The 20,283-nt window shown below is 39.6% G+C and overlaps 3 protein-coding genes across 4 annotated transcripts; all 3 read left to right on the top strand.

The window, feature by feature from the left end:
* The first annotated feature begins 274 nt into the window (after positions 1–274).
* Positions 275–1,303, top strand: LOC133318440 (uncharacterized). The gene has a single exon (XM_061520436.1). The coding sequence runs from the start codon at positions 275–277 to the stop codon at positions 1,301–1,303; it is 1,029 nt and encodes a 342-aa protein (XP_061376420.1).
* A 9,321-nt stretch (positions 1,304–10,624) lies between these two features.
* Positions 10,625–14,469, top strand: LOC133318462 (uncharacterized). Of its 2 annotated transcripts, none has more exons than XM_061520467.1 (5): positions 10,625–11,106; positions 11,197–11,296; positions 11,606–11,705; positions 12,282–12,370; positions 13,963–14,469. In XM_061520467.1, exons 1-5 carry the CDS (start codon positions 10,923–10,925, stop codon positions 14,279–14,281), a joined length of 792 nt encoding a protein of 263 aa, XP_061376451.1. In that variant the 5' UTR covers positions 10,625–10,922; the 3' UTR covers positions 14,282–14,469. The 2 variants fall into 2 exon arrangements, with proteins under 2 accessions (XP_061376451.1, XP_061376452.1); XM_061520468.1 differs by having other exon boundaries at positions 13,969–14,469.
* Positions 14,470–15,103: 634 nt separating this feature from the next.
* On the top strand, positions 15,104–16,034 carry LOC133318448 (ATP synthase subunit b', chloroplastic). The gene has a single exon (XM_061520443.1). It carries the CDS (start codon positions 15,261–15,263, stop codon positions 15,906–15,908), a length of 648 nt encoding a protein of 215 aa, XP_061376427.1. The 5' UTR covers positions 15,104–15,260; the 3' UTR covers positions 15,909–16,034.
* Positions 16,035–20,283: the final 4,249 nt, after the last annotated feature.

A 20,283-nucleotide genomic window follows, 5' to 3' on the forward strand; every position in this document is an offset into this window, starting at 1 on the left:
AGATTTAGCTCGATTGAAAAAAGCTCAAAAGAACAAAGACAAAATCCAAGAAAAAGAAAAAGAAAAAGAAAAAGAAAAAGATCTGGAGAAGGAAAAAATTCCCAAAAATTCTGATGAAAACGAATCACACCATACACACTCAACTGGCGATCCAGGACCTTCGGGTCACAAAAATAAGAAAGGTGAAGAAATAAAAAATACTCAGGAAAACAAGAATTCTCATGGGAATTCTACGACATTTTCTCGAATTATTCACCCATTCGTCCCCTGCATAATGAACATCCCAATTCCTCGAGATGTCAAGATTACAACAGAAAAATATAACGGCAAGGGGGACCCTCAAGAGCATCTGGAACAATTCCAGACAAAAATGATGGCACAAGATGTGGCATATCCAATAGCATGTAGACTATTTCCCACAACCTTAAAAGAGACAGCCCTTAGGTGGTACTCCGCACTACCACCTAATTCAATACAAAGTTGGGAAGATTTAACCAACCAGTTTCTTGTGCGATTTGCAACGAGCAAAGCACAATACAAATCCACGCACGTGCTGAAAACGGTTCGACAGGAATCAAATGAAACTTTGCGCGATTACCTAAACAGATTCTTCGATGAAGCACTTTTGGTCAGAGATTTGGATCCACAAGTCTCACTACACATCATTACTGAAGGACTGGTTGAAGGCCCTTTCTCTATGTCGCTAGCCAAACAGCGACCGCGCACCATAGAGGAACTACGTGCACGATCAGAAAAATTCATCAACCTGGAAGATTACAAGCGCTCAAGAGAAATTTCTAACACCAGGGCCAACACGAACAACTTTGAAAGAGATGTCCAGAAGAATTTTCAACGAAAATTTCGTGAAAAAAGAAAGTGGGGAAAATATAACAGTTACGCACCTTTAAACACATCCCAAAGACAGATTTTAAAGGAAGTATTCCAAACAGGGTATGTACGGGTTAACAGACCTCCTCCAATGCCAAAAGGAGTTCAGCGCGATGAAACCAAATTTTGCGAATTTCACAACGACAAAGTTCATACAACTGACGAATGTCTCGCGCTCAAAAATACCATTGAGACACTCATTAGAGAAGGAAAACTTCAAGAATTCGTTTCCAGCGGCAGGGAGTACAAGACGCAAAGAAGGCGCGATAGAAGCCTAGATCACGATGCAAATTCCAGTGAACAAAGGGCACGACCCAGGAGAAACTATAACTCGGCCCGGGACAACGATCGAAGAAATGACAGAGCAACGTCAACTGATAGACGTCAAGGAACTCCACCGCGAAACAGACAGTGAACCATGCAGCAACAACGCGATGGTCTACCCAATAACGCGACGGGAGTTTGAGCCACTATAGCTGGAGGATTAGCGGGAGGGGGGCAACTAAATCTTAACGAAAAAAGCATCTGAAATCAGTAATGACGGTGCGCGATAACGCACGCCCATCCACCTCTCGCGATCAAAGACAGGCCATAAGTTTTGACAATGATGACTATGGCCACATCATACCAGACCATGATGACCCACTGGTGATCTCAGCGTGCATGGCTAATCTCCAGGTAAAACGTATTATGATTGATAATGATAGTCCAGCTGATATTATATTCTGGGATGCTTTTTGCGCGATGCATATCCCAGAGGAACATTTCCTCCATGGGTGTTCGGACCTAATTGGCTTTGCCGAAGAATGCGTACAACCCAAAGGCACCATTGAGATGTGGGTCACTTTTGGAAACATGCCTCTTGCCCGAACTATTAAAGTAAAATTTTATGTCATTGAGTATGCATCTGCATATAATATCATTCTAGGAAGACCAACCATTGTCGCATTAAATGCAATCATTTCTGTGCCTCACCTTCTAATGAAATTTCGTGACAAGTCTGGCACGGTAGTTGCTATTAGAGGCGACTAGAAAACAGCGCGCAGCTGTTATAACACCAGTTTAAGAGCCAAAACTCCTGTACAACCTGATGACAAAGGTAAAGCATCAGTCAACATGACCGATCTTGACATGCGCGAAGATCTGGGCGATACTCGTCCTCAACCAGATGGGGAGTTGGAAAATCTCCAAATAGGTCCACTACCCGAAAACACCACCAAAATTGGACGAAACCTCCCATAAGCTGAAAAAAGCGCGTTGATAACAATGTTGCAAAAGAACAAAGACCTTTTTGCTTGGACAGCCGCTGACATGCCAGGTATAGACCCGGGGATAATATGTCACCATTTAACCGTGGATCCCAATGCAAAACCCGTTGCACAGAAAAAACGCAAAATCTCCCCAGAGAAGCAACAGGCGGTTGAGACCGAAGTAGCAAAACTACTTGATGCAGGAGTAATCAGAGAAATCACGTACTCTACTTGGCTTTCCAATGTCGTACTAGTCAAGAAACCCAACGGAAAGTGGCGCACGTGTACAGATTACACAGATCTCAACAAATACTGCCCAAAGGACTTTTATCCACTTTCCACCATCGATAAACTGGTTAACAATTCTGCAGGATACCAGATCTTATCCTTCGTGGATGCATATTCGGGCTACAACCAGATTCCGATGTTCACACCAAATGAGGAAGCCACATCTTTTATCACTGAAAAAGCTACCTACTGCTATAACATGATGCCATTTGGTCTCAAGAATGCCGGTGCCACTTATCAATGCATGATGAACAAAGTTTTCAGTCAGCAGATTGGACAGATGCTTGAAGTATACATCGATGATATGATAGTCAAAACAATGACTACTTCACAACATCCTCAAGATTTGGAACAGGTATTTCAACAACTGCGCAAGTACAGGTTACAGCTTAATCCAACCAAATGCGCGTTTGGAGTACCTGCTGGTAAATTCTTAGGATTCATGCTCACGCATCGCGGGATAGAGGCCAATCCTGATAAATGCAAAGCCATACTCAATATGACCAGCTCGCGAAACGTAAAGGAACTACAGTAATTGACAGGAAGAATCACTGCCTTGACCAGATTCCTTCCTGCATCAGCGCAAAAATTGCTGCCAATGTTTAAACTATTGCGCAAACAATCAGACTTCAACTGGACTCCTGAGTGCGAGGAAGGGTTCTTGGCCATCAAAGAACACTTGGCCAACCCACCAGTCTTGGTCAAACCTCCACCCAGTGAACCCCTGGTTCTATACCTCTCAGTCAGCAATGAAGCCATAAGCGCTGTTTTACTGCGCGAGGAGGCCCAGGAACAACAACCAATATATTTCGTCAGCAAAGCGCTCCAAGGACCAGAGCTGCTCTATCAACAAATTGAAAAGGTTGTTTTCGCGCTCATCTTAACATCGCAGTGCCTGCGCCATTATTTCCAGGGACACACTATCAAAGTTTGAACAAACCAACCCCTTCGACAAGTGCTGAGACAACCTGATTTAGCAGGCCGCATGATCTCGTGGTCAATAGAGTTGTCAGAATACGACATCATCTACGAACCGCGACAAGCAATTAAAGCCCAGGTATTAGCATACTTCCTCGTTGAAATGACACACCTACATGAGACTGAGATAAGTGAGGATTGGGTTATTTATGTCGACGGATCATCCAATGTCAAAGAGAGCGGTGCAGGAGTCATCGTGGAAAGTCCTCAAGGTATTACAATGGAGCATTCTATCCATTTTGGATTCAAAGCTTCAAACAACCAAGCCGAGTACGAAGCAATCCTCGCAGGACTCGCCATGGCCAAAGACTTGGGGGCAACAAACGTAACCCTCAAGAGCGATTCACAATTAGTAATTGCTCAAGTCTAAGGAAGCTACCAGGCGAAAGAGGCATTAATGATAAAGTATCTTGAAAAAGTGAGACTACTTCTGACAGGGTTTCAAAGCTTCAAAATGTAGCACATCCCCAGAGAGCAAAACTCACGTGCTGACATTTTATTGAAGTTAGCTAGCACAAAAGGACCAGGAAACAACAGAACAGTGATCCAACAAAGCGTCCCTAGTCCTAGCATCATAATGGCTGTTACCAAACGAAAAGCTCAACCATCCCCAGGTACGCAATCTATGGTCGAGTATGACACCATGCCACTGGATGATAAAGAAACTTGGATGACACCAATCTGGAATTATTTATTCACAGGAGAAGCACAACAAGAAACGCGCGCAGCAAAAAGCTAGCGCGCAAGGCTTCGTTTTACACTATCATCAACAACCAGCTTTACAAAAAGGGATTTCTTTCCCCAATGCTTAAATGCCTAGATCCCCAACAGGCTCAGTACGTAATCTCTAAAGTACATGAGGGAATCAGCGGACACCACATGGGAGGAAAATCTTTATCTTGAAAACTGCTCCGTGCAGGATATTTTTGGCCTACTATGGAAGAAGATTATAAAAAATACGTGCTGCATTGTGTCAAATGTCAAGAGCACACAGACTTACACCATGCTCCCCCAGAGAAATTATCTTCAATGTTATCCCCATGGCCATTCTACCAATGGGGCATGGACATATTGGGACCATTCCCAGTCGCCATTGGAGGGGTCAAGTGGTTGCTAGTAGCAATTGACTACTTTTCCAAATAGATCGAGGCAGAAGCGTTAGCCACGATATCAGCCAGCAAGGTTCACCGATTCTTCTACCGACAAATCATAAGTCGGTTCGGCGTTCCACATACCATCATAACTGATAATGGTACACAGTTTGTGGACAGAAAATTCAATCAAATTCTTCAGAATTTGCATATCAAACACCGATACATATCGGTCGAACATCGACAAACAAACGGATTGGCAGAAGCTGCAAATCGAGTCCTCAAATGCGGATTGGAAAGAAGACTCGAAGCAGCAAAAGGAGAATGGCCTGAACAGCTAGACTTTGTGCTATGGGGTTACAGGACAACCAAACATTCAACTACAAGAGAAACCCCATTTCGCATGGTCTATGGTAGTGAAGTTATGATCCCAGTAGAAATTGAAGAACCATCATGGAGAAATATGTACACAAATGAAGACAGCAACTCACAGGCATTGCTTCATAACTTAGACGCGATAGAGGAAATGCGCGAAATCGCGCACGTTAAAGAAATAGCACTCAAACAGAGAATAACAGCGCGCTATAATTTAAGGGTTGTTAGACGAGGCTTCAACGTGGGTGACTTAGTCCTACGCAGAGCTGACATCGGTAATAAGAACGTGCGACAAGGCAAATTGGCTGCAAACTGGGAAGGACCTTATCGCATCTACAACAAAACGGATAAGGGGGCATATGTCATTAAGACATTATCTGGTCTCACTATCCCACGCACATGGAACGCGGACAAGCTTAAGACATTCTATAGCTAAGTCTCTTACGACTCACAACATATTTATCTTTTCAAATTCTTTCTCTTAATAAAAACATCGCCAATTTTCCTTTTGCTATTAATCATTTTGTATCAAGCTTAAGTACACAGGATCACAGCGTTCCTAATGAACAAGATTCTTTCACGAATCCTCCAATTAACAGAATACCTCTCATGGATCCTATCAAGTATCAGGATTCTCTCACGAATCCTCCAATTAACAGGATACCTCTCATGGTTCCTATCAAGTAACAGGATTCTCTCACGAATCCTCCAATTAACAGGATACCTCTCATGGATCCTATCAAGTAACAAGATTCTCTCACGAATCCTCCACTTCACAGGATACCTCTCATGATCCTATCAAGTAACATGATTCTCCCACGAATCTTCCAATTCACAGGATACCTCTCATGGATCCTATCAAGTATCAGGATTCTCTCATGAATCCTCCAACTAACAGGACTCCTCTCATGGATCCTATCAAATATCATGGATCCTATCAAATATCAGGAGTCTCCCACGAATCCTCCAATCAACAGACTCCTCCACAAAGATCTCCTCAACATATCGGAACTATTCAAGTCGCGATCCCCCAAGACATATCACGATGCTCAAACGCGATAACATGAACAAATAAAGGTATGCAAAGTATTTGCAATATGACTTATAAATTGTATAATCATGCAGCATACAGACATGAAGGTCAAGTACCATACGGCGTACACACCATAGTTCCAGATACATGACCTTCCATAGCGATCTACCAGGATGAATGATCGCGGAGAAAGAAACACACTAGCGCTATACAGATGGGAAACGCCTCGCTTGGGGCAAAACTCCATCCAAGGCGCGATACACCCAGACTTATACCAAAGAACAAAGGTATGGAAATTACACGCAGTATATAGTCATGAATACTCATTACAGGTATGACTGTCGAACAACATGCAAAGAGCAAAAAGAAGAAAGAAGCGAAGGGTAATAACCCTTCACAGCATATACAAGTACAAACATTATACAAGAAACAGAAAAGCAAGCATTCATCTAGCAACACACACATCATATATATCCGACAAGTCAAAAATTCATTGTTACAAGGCCGGGGGAAAAATCCCTTCAACACATCATTGTTTTGGAACATATGGGGACACTCCCCTTACAAAAATATACAACCCAGAGCAACAAACTTCAGAAGAAGACATTAAACCGTCTGTATTGACATATCCTGAGGGGCATCATTATCAGCAGCGCGATCATCATTGACAGTAGGAGGACCTTGAGGAGATGGCTCTTGCAAGGATGGCGCGATAGGTTCAGTATCCATCACACTGATCAACTCCACTAGAACTTCTTGATTCTGCTCATTAAGTGTTACCAGTTGACCATCCTTGAAATAGTGGTAATAATGCACCTTTTCCAGCTTGGTAGAAGGATTGAAGAAACGCACCTGCTCCATTAAATTTACGAAGGTTGCTTCCGCTTTCTTCTCAAATAAATCCCGATACCTCTTCACCTCACCGGTCAAGAATGCCTTCTCATCGGCCTAGGTATCAGCATTTCCCTCCAGCTCCAAGACGCGCTTATTTAAGTTAGTCTTCTCTGCCTCCAATCCCTTGTTGGAGGTCGTCAGCTCCTTCAAAGCACTAGTTTTCTTCTCCAGCGCCACCTTCAGTTTGGCTATTTCTTCTTCAATAGTCTTTAACTTGGCCTCTGAGTCAGCGCGCTGCTGAGCATTCTCACTCTTCAGCTCCTTGATGCGCTACTTCAGAAAGTTCACCGACTCTGTCATATATCAAAAAAGGTTATACATACAAACACGATGTTATATTTTACAACAAGGAGAATACCAAGTTACTCACCAGGCGCGGTCATAATAAATTGACCCGTTGTGATCAAACTTTGGAAAATCTGTCGCCACTGATCTCGTAGTAGCGCTTCAAGACGAGAGCCGAATTCCCGGCCTTGAGCACGCATAGCGTGGTCCAAACTCCAACCAAAATCTGGCCACCCTGCAGTAGATCCATCGGTCATCTCCTCGAAGGATCTTTTCTTACCCTTCGCGGCGACTTCTTCCACTACCAGAGGGTGAATAACTTCTTGAGGGGTAGGAGGAGGAGTTCGGAGCTTCAAGGGAGATTTTAACTGCGCGGCAGCATGCCCACTCGACACAGCAACAACAGCAGCAGACCTGGTAGGTTGTGAGGATGTTGAGGAACCAGCGAGAGCTGCGCGATTAGCAGCTATTTGCTCCATGTTGCTTACAGACGCCATCATTGCACTATCTGCGAAACAAAACAAAGAAATGGGTTATTAAGCATACTTCCATTATATCTACACATCGCAATATACAAAGATACTTAGATCAAAACATCTAGAAAATGAGCAAGGATTCACATTACCCAGATAAGCTCGAATGTCATCCTCAGAGTATTCGTTTAAAATAGTGTACGTATCCAGCGAGCCCGTATCAGAAGCCTCACGAGCAATTTTACCTAAAGCAGTCACCGTCTTCTGCTCTAGATCGCTCAAGTCAGTAAAGATATAGCTTAAAACGGAACTACTCGAAGGATACTCAGACCAGTATAAGGGAAAGATAGGAGTCCCATCCTCGCCTATGAAAAAGGTTTGGTACCTTCGATGGGATAGATCTTGAAATATTTTGTGCTCCATTTATTAATTTTTCTACAATAAGACCCACGGAATTTTACTTTGCTCCTAAAGGATATCTAGCTATTACGAGGACCCATTACACTGAACATACACAAAAACGACGGTACAGATTGGAAAAGGCCATAGGCCTTGCACACCTTCTTGTACACTCTGATAAAACCCCAGGCATTGGGGGTCAGTTGTGAGGGCGCCACATTCAAGTGCGCCAAAAGTTTACAAACAAAGGAGGAAAAGGGAAAATGAACACCTATGGACATAAAAAAGAAAGAATACATCATCATGAAATGTCTGGTCGATCCTTCGGCCCGCAATGAACAAACGCGCTCATTCTTCGGGACGACTCCAATCTCCCATTGATCATCGAAAGCTTTATCAGGGGTTAGATGGAGGGCCGTAGTCATTTTTGCCAACTCTCTTGGAGAACAGAATACTGACTCAATCTTCAAAATTGAATCTGACACCCAATCAAGGGTATCCACATCCCGTATGTTTTGCCTGTTAAGGGACTGCGTCTCTGGAGGTTCTTCATCAGGACTAATGCGCACAGCTTTCTTCTTGGCATCATATTGCGCCTTCAATTTCCTCTTATCATGAGCACCGCGTTTTGCCATGATTTCCCTGATTCGAGGAGACACGAAATCTGATTCAGAAGAAGAGGAATCAGTGGAAGAAGACAAGTCAGCAGAAACAGACTTATAATTAGCAAAATTCCTTTTCTTAAAAGGATATTCGGCTGAATAAATCACATTTAAAGGCAAAGGACTAGGGCTCTTTCGACCAAAAGACTCATAAGCGATGGAACAAGAAGAATCGCGCGATGAATTTGAAGGCGATTTGGGGCTTTTCGAATCAACTGATTTATACCTACTCTCAGTACTTGAAGAGGAGCCACTCGATATCACAATGGGCTTAGACATGTTCAAAGAAAACTTAGGAAGCACAGACGAACTATGTTCCGACAATGTCTTTCCGCGATTAGGTTGTCGCGAAGATGACCCTAGTTCAAACGTACAAATTGAGGGGACATGCCTAGCATAAGCTTTGGAACAGGGGCCTAGACTTCCTACAATAGGCCTTTTATCCCTGGTTCCCAAAGACCTTGATCTTGGTAACAATCCCGAAGGAGGATTGGACGAACCAGACCGTTCAAAAAATCTGATAAAATTCGCATATTTGCGACTATCAGACATGCCACAAACACGAAGAAGGAAATGCTGAACAAGATGAAAGAAACACAGATAAAACAGGGGGTAAGAAGAAAGAACAAACTTGAGCTTTATACTTCAGAAGTTCACACCAGGAGCAAGACGTGTCACCACCAAAAATGCAGAAGAGAGCTCTGAGAGACGAGAGAGTTTCCACAATGTCACCGAAATAATTTTCCCTTCAAACGAAAAGGCTCAAATACGAAGGGTTTTCTCCAACGGATAGACCAAAAGCCACGAAACGTGTTAAACACAACAGGTTAATAGGGACACATGGCAGGAAGGGGAAGCGTTTTACTTACAAAACCACCCACGCCTGTCCTTAAACCCCCACGTAATCACAACAACATTTAATGCTCCTGAATGATTAGACGTCTAATCCACCGTTCTTAAGCGGCTGAAGGTCATGATGACACTATAAGGCATAATTACCGCGGCACACAGAAAAAGGACATATGAGTGACAAACTATCGCACCTCATACAAGAACAATATAGCTCATGGCCTTGCCAAATGACAACACCGCAAGCTAGGGGGCAACTGATCCAGATAAAATATAGGCCTAATCAGGGCCCAGTAACACATGGAAACCCAAGCCCAGTAAAGACCCAGAACAAAGCACAAGGAACAAGCACGGACGCGTTGCCCATATCGCGGCACACAAGACGCGATGGCCTCATCGCGACACACGAATCTCACCTTGCATGTGATGCCTTCTATAGGAAGTAAACTTAAGGCCCAAGGCAACTCCACCGCGCCATAGCACCAGTAAGCAACAGACAGCTCCAGCTCGCTACAACTCTACTACTAGACACTATGGAAGATAAGGCTACAACAGGTCCCTTGCTTGACCTGCAGCCCAAGGCTGGCCACTCAGAAGCCATGTCGCCTTAACAAAGGCGGCATCACAACTACTATATAAACACACGATATACCGCCAAGGTACGATCATCCTTTACTTTCACAACATAAAACACCTGCCTCTGATACTGACTTAGCATCAGAGTGTCTTCGCAGGTACCCCCCATTTGGTGCAATGTGAAGGACAAAGGGCTCAAGCTCGCTCTAACAGCAGTACCTGGCCCAGGACAATAACCACTGAAAGAGTCTCAACCGTGTATGATTAGACTCAATACGTATCGGACAGTCCATACTGTATTTGGTCTGATCAGTAACACTTTGATCTTTGTACCGTATTTTGAAACATACAATTTAATGCAAATTATTTCTAATCGTTACCTTAGTCTTATTGATTTAGTTTTTTATTATGCTATTTCTTAAAAAATATTACATTTTTTTTTAACTAGCATGAGCAGGAAGAAAAATGATACATTTTTCCTTTTTCCTTTAAATTATCCATTTTAAGAAGATCTTTATATATATAGAGATAGATAGGTAATTAATAGAGGGACAGGCCCAAGGCCAAGCCCGCTAAAAGAATGTTCTGTACGGCGCGTGTAACGGTTATCTTCCTTCTCCACTAAGCTTCTCTCTCTCTCTCTCTCTATGCATTGAGACTCGAAGCAATCTCTCTGGAACTGGAATCTCCCCGACAGAAGCAGCATCACAGTTCCTGACTCCATTTACACAATGCGTGTTTCTGTGCTCCAAGAATCTCACCGTTTTCTCCCTTCTATAAACACCATCTCCATGCCTACATGACTCGCTTCTTCACCCTGCGCTGCTGAGGGAGAGAGATAGAGAGACACCTACTACCTACTACCTTCATAGCTCTAAGCTATGGCGGAGCCTGAGACTATGTTGATAGTGGCCGACGAGAAGAGCCATCGACGATCACGAGCGATGCAATTTCCAACACTTGCAATCATCGATGGCATCTTTTCCAGGAAAAGCTTCTTCTACGATAGGCTTCCTCCCCAACCCTTCAGACTCTCCGTTCTCAAATTGGACGGCTCTTGCTTCGGTAATTATTTTTATTTTATTTTTTATTTTTTATTTGTATGTTTTTTTGGTAAATTGATGCGATGCAAGAGAGTTTCTTCGCGCTTTACAGATATTCAAGTTTCTAAAACATCAACTATTGCTGAACTTAAGGACGCAGTGGAGGCGGTGTTTAGTCACGTGCCTCAGAAGGGGCCAGGAACAATCTCATGGTGTGTTACTGTATTAATTAATTAATTATTATTACTCAACTCTTTTCAGACCATAGTTTACTAATCTGTATATTTTTTTTAGCATGTTTTTCTGTGGATTTTTATGTCATAAAATTCATAATTGTTAAATACTTCAAGTTGGATATACATGCTGGATTTTTTTTTCTTCCCTTTTTGAACTCATGGATCAGAAGTGGGATGATATTGTTTTTTATTCTGCAGTTCCTAACATTACTTGATTTCTGTAATCTGTTGTCTGATTTTGTATATGGTTATTTATTTATTTATTTATTACGTTGGGTTGTGAAGGCCGCATGTATGGGGGCAGTTTTGCTTAAGCTATGATGGACAGAAGCTAGTTATAGAGAAGGATTATCTTAGAGATTATGGCATCAAGGATGGTGACCAGGTTTGTAACTTTAAGGCTTTTAGATTTATTTAACTGCCAGCTTGATCTAAACCTACACCATTTAGTGTAATTCTTTGCTGAATTATCCAAATTGATCCATGTGTTCCATGCATGTATTTGTATGTGTAATTATTATCCAAAAGGTGATGTGAATAGACATAAATGGTTAGTTTATAATCAGTGTTTTTGAAAGAGAAAGCTTGATGATAATTTTGTGAATCATGTGACTTTAATCAGGGTAGAATACAATCTGCCTATCATTGCAAAAGTAAGTCTAAATTTCAAGTCTCATATAGTTGGTGGGTTGGTAACTTTGAGATTTGTTTTCTTTTCTAGCATCTTATGGTTTCAGTAGTATTTCATGGTTGCTTTCTGCAACTGGTGTATGGGAAAGGAAATTTGAAGCCCATTTGAATTTAATTTGCTCTTGTTCTAGTTTCTTATCAGTTGTCAAAGTTAAGAACCAAGTATCCCATCATTGTTATTAAGGACTGCTTCTCCTTTTGCATAACTGCTGTATTGTGTTCTAGTTAGAAGTCTGTTGCTCATTTTAGTTATTTTGTTTTGTATGTATAGCTTCGTTTCATCCGCCATGTCTCAAACAGTTGGGGTATTCAAAGAAAGCGGATGAAGAAACGAGTTGTCCATTTGAAACAACACAGGAGGTAAAAATTTTCCATGGTCTCTTTTGATAATTTATGCAAATATTATTCTGTTTCCTGCGTGATCCAGGGCACCAACATGTTGTTTGCCAGGTTGCACTAGTTGTTGATCTTGGCCTGTCCCTCAGTTGGTTGAGGAAGTCCATATATATCATCAGGAAAATGTCAAAAATAACCAATGAGATATAAATAATCAGTTTCTTCATAAATCTTTATTTAAGGTTTATGGAAATATCTTCTGTTTGTCATATGCTTGAATTTTAACATGTTTGGCATTACGTTTACCACTTTGTCAGTAGTTAACAATATTTGAAATCACGGTGGTCTACACAAGGATCTGAATTTGCCCCTTGAATACTTGATTTTTCCTCATTATTTTATATCATCTTATCACATATTGCAAATTACTGCGTTTCCATCTGCTTTCTGCCACAATTAACTAACGTGCAGATGCTTTCATTAGGGGTTTATCTCTGATTTACTTCTTTGAGCTGTTAGATACTGTGTACTTCTGGATAGAACATCAGCTCTAGCTAGCTAATAATTTTTATCTCATTTTTTACAATACTGAATTGCTGCAATATATGAAATGCCTCTTACTAGTCTAAATGAACAGATACTTGGTTCTGCAGCTGATGCGTCTATTTTTAAATATGCTTAACATACTACATTGCTTTTTCTACCCTCAGTTTACCTCTTCAGTCAGTTCTATGCCACATACTGGAATAAGTAGATGTGATTTTTAAATGTATATAATCGAAAGGTTAAATTAAAACTTCAGTCTCTATTGTTTCCACTCATTTTCAATTTAGTCCCAACAATTTTTTACTTTTCAAATCAGTTCTCACGCTTACAAATAAAAAAATAAAGTGTTTTCTTTTTACACTTACAAATGTTTTCAAAAATTATCCCTACCACCATTATCTGTTATAACATCATCAATTTTGTCCTTACCGGACATTTTAAATAGAGAGAGAAAAGAGAGAAGGCATCTACTGAACAAAAGAGCACATACTGAAGAGAACTGAGTTCCTACAGGCTACAGGAACAGGAGCACCTATTGGATGTCTTACAGGGGGAAAAAAAGGTATCTAAAGGAGCACCTACGGGACAAAGAAACACAGAGTTAACTAACTGATGATGTTATTACGGGAGGAACTATTTTGAAAACATGTAATGACTAATTTGAAAAGGAAAACTACAGGGACTAAATTGAAAATGAATGACAAGACAAAGAAACACTTAAATTGGAAATGACGGCGTTATAATGGCAGGGACTATTTTGAAAATATTTTTAAGTGTAATGACTAATTTAAAAAGAAAAACTATAGGGACTAAATTGAAAATGAATGAAAACTATTGGACCAAAGTTTTAATTTAACCTTATTGCAAATAAGAAAGGAATTTGGAGCTGCCGAGGTCCTACAAATGATTATTATGTTAGTAATTAATATTTTCAATCAAAGGATATAGAAACTACTTCTACATTGGAAGAATTGTGGATATGAACATCGTTTAGATAAATATTTCATGCAGTTGATATGGTATTGTTCTGAAACAAGTCCTTACACTAGCCAGATGTTTATAAATGTAAGGTGCAGGTCATCTCAAGTTAATAGCTATCAGCCCAAAGGAAATTGTGATGATGATGAAATTGGTTGTGATGATGATGAAGCCATAGAAAATGGGAACATCGAGCATTGCATTAAAGAAGAAGAGCGTGTTGGAAAGAACAAGTTAACTGGCTTTCTGGGAGATTTGTTTTCATACACCCCGCTGACAGTTGTGAGAAAAAGTAGAACTAAAAGGATTTACTCATCCATGATTCCCAGATGTTTACTGAGCAGTTTTAGAAAGATTAGAAGGATTGTATGCTTTGGCAGGAGGCGGCATTATCCTTGGAGACAACATTAATATTTGGGAGAAATCTGTTTCTTACCTCTGAACACGTCCAGTAACGCTCATAACATATAAAAGCTGAGATCCTTGTAAAGATTTTGATTCCTAGCAAACGGAGTTTGTATGAAATTTGTATTGCTGCATGCATTCATTGAGATCGCACTGAGATTGTAGATGTCAGAGAATAATATAAATAATTAAAAATACCATCACCCAATATTTTAAGGTTTTCAGTTGGAATGATTACATGATATCAAAGCTTTAGTGACTATAAAGTCACGAGTTTGATCTTCACTGACACTCATAAACCATTAAAAAGGCTATCATTTTGGTTGAAATGGTTCTTTACGGTAGAAATTGCACATTCTCTTTTTGGTGATTTTATTCTCTACAAAAAAGATGGTTTCGGTTGGCGAGTTTTAAAGTTGCTTTGGTTCTTTCAGGGGTAGACACGTCAATGTCTTCATCGGACAAAATACTGTGGTTTATTCTCACGTGAAATGTATTTTTACCTTCATACTTTTAAACTTTTTCAGGAAAACGTACCATAGAACTTCGAAAAACTTCCTCTGAATTTAGTTTGTATCTTATCATAACCTTCCTTTATTCCTTGAATATGGCTCTGGAATATTTACACGGCTTTGGAATAAAGAAAAGTAACATGGACATTAAAAAACTTGGGCCTGCAAAGAGTAAACCTGGTGGGTGGGCCGCTTCATTCAAGAAAACACTTGACCTGACCCGAAATTTTAGAAAAGGGAAAACTTTTCCACTCCTCACACGTGTGAAATCCATGCCACTCCTTTGTCAGTGTCCATCCTCCTCAATGGCCATTCACTCTCACACACACCCATTTGTGTGGCAAAGAATTTGGATAGCCCTAGTCCCAAATCCTAGTCCCTTTTGCCTTTTCCTTCTTTCACATTTACAATAATCCTTAGTGTGTGGGAGACAAAGAGAGTGTGTGTGTCACAAACATCCCAAAGCTGCAAACATGGCCAACATGATTGTTGCCTCCTCCACCAAATCTCTGATTCCAGTTTCCACCAATTCTCTCAAACCTAAACTCCTCAACATACAAGCTTCCAAGATATCACTCCCCAAAATCAGAGTCAGAATCCCATCTCCATTCCAAACCCTCAAACTCCTCTCCCTCGCGGCGGTGCCACTGGCCGTGGCCGCACCACCCTCCCTCGCTGAAGAAATCGAGAAAGCTGCACTCTTTGACTTCAACCTGACCCTACCCATCATCATGGCGGAGTTCCTTCTCCTCATGGTGGCCTTGGACAAGGTATACTTCACCCCACTTGGGAATTTCATGGACGAAAGGGACGCTGCTATTCGTGAGAAGCTGAACAGCGTGAAGGACACCTCTGAGGAGGTGAAGCAGCTGGAGGAGCAGGCCACGGCGGTGATGAAGGCGGCAACGGCTGAGATAGCGGCGGCGCTGAATCAGATGAAGAAGGAAACACAAGCTGAGGTGGATCAGAAGATCGCTGAGGGTAGACAGAAAGTGGAAGCTGAGTTGCAAGAGGCTTTGGCTAATTTGGAGAAACAGAAGGAAGAGACTATTAAGTCCCTTGATTCTCAGATTGCTGCTCTCAGTCAGGACATTGTTAACAAGGTTCTCCCTGCTCGTTAGTTTCGTAAATTCCCATGATTCTATTATATTTCTTTGTTTTGGACTTCAATTCTGTAATGATAAGGACATGCATTGTAAACTCAAACTCTGAAATTGCAGTCTGCACATTACAGGTTCTTTTTTTTTTCCTTTTTTTTTCTTTTTGTCATCTTGGAACATGAATGGGAATCATAGGGTACTGCATCGAATTCCAGTTGAGGGGATAGTGTTTTTGGTCGAACACGAATTCGATATAAATTTTTCACTCCAAATGCACATAAATAATATTATAAAACTTGTTAGAGTACTCGGTTATTGGATTACTAAGTTCAATTCAATCAAATAGGTTCATTGGGGTTTAAGAAAATAATTAACTCAACATACTATTTGATGATCTTGCATTTAAAGATACAATGGTAATATTTAATCTCCTCCACTAGACAATGCATTCAGGATGGAATTTTTACTCCCATTTTGTTTGTCTCTCCTTCATTTCATGGCATGATTCTCTTTTAGAGCCTAGTAATTCCATAAGTTAAATCCGATTCATGAGCTCAACCGATCTATTATAGACTATAGCACTCAGATTGCCCGCATTACTGCTGGACCTGTTTCCGAGTTGAACTTGTATGTCCGAGCTGGATTTTAGAACACTGAGATAGTTATTTAATATATAACTCTTTCATATAAATGAATTAATTATAGGAAAATTATATTCTCATGTTGCATGAGATTCATATCTTATATTACATTCACATAAAAAAATGTGTTTTCTTTTTCTTTTTCTTTTTTAAAAAATGATGGTCTCATTTTATTTATCTCATAACGTAAGATAACTTCTCTCCTATTACACGAGAGAAGTAAAACCCTTAATTATATAGCTAGATTTTTTTTTTTCAAAATTTAGTCCATGTAAATATAAATATAGATTAATACAAAGGAAAAAATTATATTTACAAATTACACTATGTAGTACGGGTAATACGTGAATGTACTACCTATAATTTTGTAAACAAAAAATTTATAAATATCACTTGAAATCGGTGCAAAATGCTCACTCCTATTTAGAACGTTGAAGTGATAATTTTTTTTTTCCATAAAGGAATCAATCAAGATTAATGTTCATTCAAACCCTTTTCTTTGAATTTTTTCCCTCGATTCTTTTTAATGCAAAGTTAACATGCGGTGAGAGCATGTGTTCGAATCTCCCCAGTATTGTCTTTGGAAGAGATTTAAAGTCTTAATTCTCGACCTGTCCTGAATCGAATTAGTTGCGAAGCAATGAACCGATTGAAATATTTCCAAAAAAAAAAAAAAAAAAAAGTTAACATGCGGTTAAAGATCGTTCCATTTCATGCCCTGCAAAACACCAAGGACCACTTGCTTGATTAATGTCTAGCATCTCTTTTATTATGCTTGGAGCCACACAATTTGGGAATAATACGTTTTGTTTCAAATATTAAAAAAATATATAATTATTTCAATTTTCATTATGTAAGTATAGAAATATGTTAAATTTAATTGGATTTAAACGATATTTATTTAATGGATATGATTTAACAATTCCAAACACAGTTCATACATGATTTTCCATTGATTTCAAGTCGGTCTCTGAATTTACGGTGGAAAGAGATTGCGTGTGTTTTCTATATATGTCGATATATTTAATACATGATAAGGACTGAAAGATCCATGTTTCTGGATGTTATGGTTAGTTGTAACTTGAAAATCAAGTGGACATTTGTAGTTGCACAGTAGAAAAGTCAGCAGCTGAAGATCCTGCAAAACCATATATTAAGGAAAAATTTACGCGGGTGATTAAGGATTTTGGGGTTGAGAAAATAAAAAAATTGCAATGCAAATATATACATTTAACCCCGTGCTATTTAATTCATTGTGTTGGTTATGGACACCAATATGAAGATCAATGTGGCGTTAGGCATCGCTATCAATCTAAATCGCAACCACTGATTGATAGAAGAGTATAACGTATTGAAATTTTATTTCCATATTTCTAAGCAAGGCGGTGACACAAACTCTTCTTTGACTCGTAATACTTTTACCCAATGCTACATGATCACTCGAACAATGACAAGACGATGGCAATCGTTCCCAGCCGGTTCACCATTTTGACGAAACTATTGCTCTGGTTTCACAGATGAAGTCCATATATATGTGACAATAAAGGGTTCAATTTCTTATATATGGTTGTGTAGTTTGACATTTTACCCTATTGTTCTCCTGCTAAACAAATCGGATATTTTCTGGTAAATGATTACTTAATTTACTGAATTGACGGGGAGTTGTTTCAGTTTAATCTGTGATAGTGGATTCGAGTCTTGAGTTTTGTAGCTGTGTTAAAATTTGATAAGGAAAATTTTGCCACATTTAAAATCCTGCTCGACTTATATCCAAATTAGCGAATGTTCATTGACGACGAGATACTAGATGATTTAAAAAATAATAATTATGATTACTTAATTTTATATCATGGCATAGTAATTGTAATTTGAAAACTAAAATATGGATTTTTGGTGGTTATGTAATTAATTTATCTTTTATATATATATATATATATATATATATATATATATATATATATATATGAAGGGCCGGCTTGGCTCAGCGATAAGCTTGCTTGCCGTGATGTCCAAGGTCCTGGGTTCGACTCGGCCTCCTTGCAAAGTCAGGGGTAAGGCTTGACTCGTATTTGCCCTTCTCCAAACACTCACGCAGTGGGTTTGAACTGGGTTGGCTATATATATATATATATATATATATATATATATATATATATATATATATATATATATATAAGGTAAAAGGTTTCTCCATCTCCGGTGAGCTCAAAATGACATCGTTTTGGGGCGGAAATCAAGGTGTTTTTGTAATTATAATATACTGCAGGGTTATATTAGTCTTTATCATTATAGTTTTTTAATCTAATAACCCAAAATGACGTCGTTTTGAGCTCACTGTAGATAACTTTATCTCCGGTGACTCGAGAAATACTTTTCCCATATATATATAGGGATTTATATTTCTGCAGCTGCTGTATGCAGTGGCGGACCCAGGAAATTGTATTTGTGTCTGCACATTTAGTGGTGGATCCGCCGTTGCATATAGCTCTAAACACTGGTGGTAGGAATGACAAGGAGCATGCCTTGGCCTCAGAAACAACGGTTTAAACATTGAACATGATGCAACAAGATACAGATGAGAGACTGGAGAGGAGTTCATCCAATTTGTCATTAGTGGATGTATCCTCTGATGCTGAGAATCCAGTAAATGGTCAAACTTCTACGGCAAGCACCTCAAATCATATTTCAGTGACAGCTCAAAAGCAAGTTGTTTCCCCAAATGTTGATCCTTCTTACCCGTCCTTGGAGGAAAAATTTTCCTTGTTTCTTTTAAGTACTATAAATTATTTGTGTGTAACAAGAACCAAGCGAAGGAAAAATCGAGCTATATTCCAGAAAATTAATGTCTGCAATTGCAGACATAAGAACACATGTAGGTCCGCCGTTGGCTGTATGTGCAGCAATCAAATACTTGCCCTATATATAGGTGAAAGTATTAAATGTGAGGAATCATAACCATACAAAAGATGAAAGCATTAAATATGGGGAATCATAACCATACACATGTCATTGTTGTTCGTAAAGCGGCTGTAGAAATGATTTTATCATATATATATATATATATATATATATATATATATATATATATAAAGAACGTTTTGACTCTGGTGTAAGACATAGAAGTCTTAGACCCCATTCCAGCCGTTGATTTTCGTTCATCTAGCAGTTATCATTTGTTTAAAATTAATAATTAATTGATTGGTGCAACTAAATAAACTATAATCGTACCATTAGATAGATGGAAATCAACAGTTGAGATCAGTGCTTAAAAACCCGGTCCAGCCATCGACTCGGCAGAGGTCTGGGGTCACGGGGTCACTTCGTTGACTCGGTTTTATACGTTAAAAAAATTAAATATATATTCTATATAAAAAAATCAAAAAAAATCAAACTACCAATCATTAAAGATTCAAAATATACCTAACATAATTCAACCAATTACATCCACAAGTCAATATTCACTAGCTAATCAAAGTATCAAACTATCAAAGTATAAAACACATATCCGAATGGAGTTAATGAAAAGTTATATCATTAAATTCAGACCCTTCTTGTTCTTCTCAGGTACTTACAACAGTACGTGAAAGGAGATCCATTACCCAATAGAGAATAGCGGAGGAGAGGCGGCGACACGACAAATTAACGGTGGGGAGAGAAGAACCAGCATATTGGAGGAGATCACTGAAACAGGGAGACTGGATCTGGGTCTGGGAGAGAAGATCGAAAGAGAATAAAAACGATTTAGATTTCAGATC

This window comes from Gastrolobium bilobum, unplaced genomic scaffold, assembly GCF_033153095.1.
Source record: "Gastrolobium bilobum isolate Gb01-03AN ecotype WA unplaced genomic scaffold, APGP_CSIRO_Gbil_v1 utg14936, whole genome shotgun sequence".
Lineage (NCBI taxonomy): Eukaryota > Viridiplantae > Streptophyta > Magnoliopsida > Fabales > Fabaceae > Gastrolobium > Gastrolobium bilobum.

What these genes read in the sequence shown, in the direction of transcription:
- LOC133318440 (XM_061520436.1), top strand. Translation starts at nt 275, where the DNA reads ATGAACATCCCAATTCCTCGAGATGTCAAGATTACAACAGAAAAATAT.
- LOC133318462 (XM_061520467.1), top strand. Translation starts at nt 10,923, where the DNA reads ATGGCGGAGCCTGAGACTATGTTGATAGTGGCCGACGAGAAGAGCCAT. An exon ending in GGGCCAGGAACAATCTCATG is followed by an intron (nt 11,297 to 11,605) that starts GTGTGTTACTGT and finishes TGGGTTGTGAAG; the next exon opens with GCCGCATGTATGGGGGCAGT. An exon ending in CATTTGAAACAACACAGGAG is followed by an intron (nt 12,371 to 13,962) that starts GTAAAAATTTTC and finishes TATAAATGTAAG; the next exon opens with GTGCAGGTCATCTCAAGTTA.
- LOC133318448 (XM_061520443.1), top strand. Translation starts at nt 15,261, where the DNA reads ATGGCCAACATGATTGTTGCCTCCTCCACCAAATCTCTGATTCCAGTT.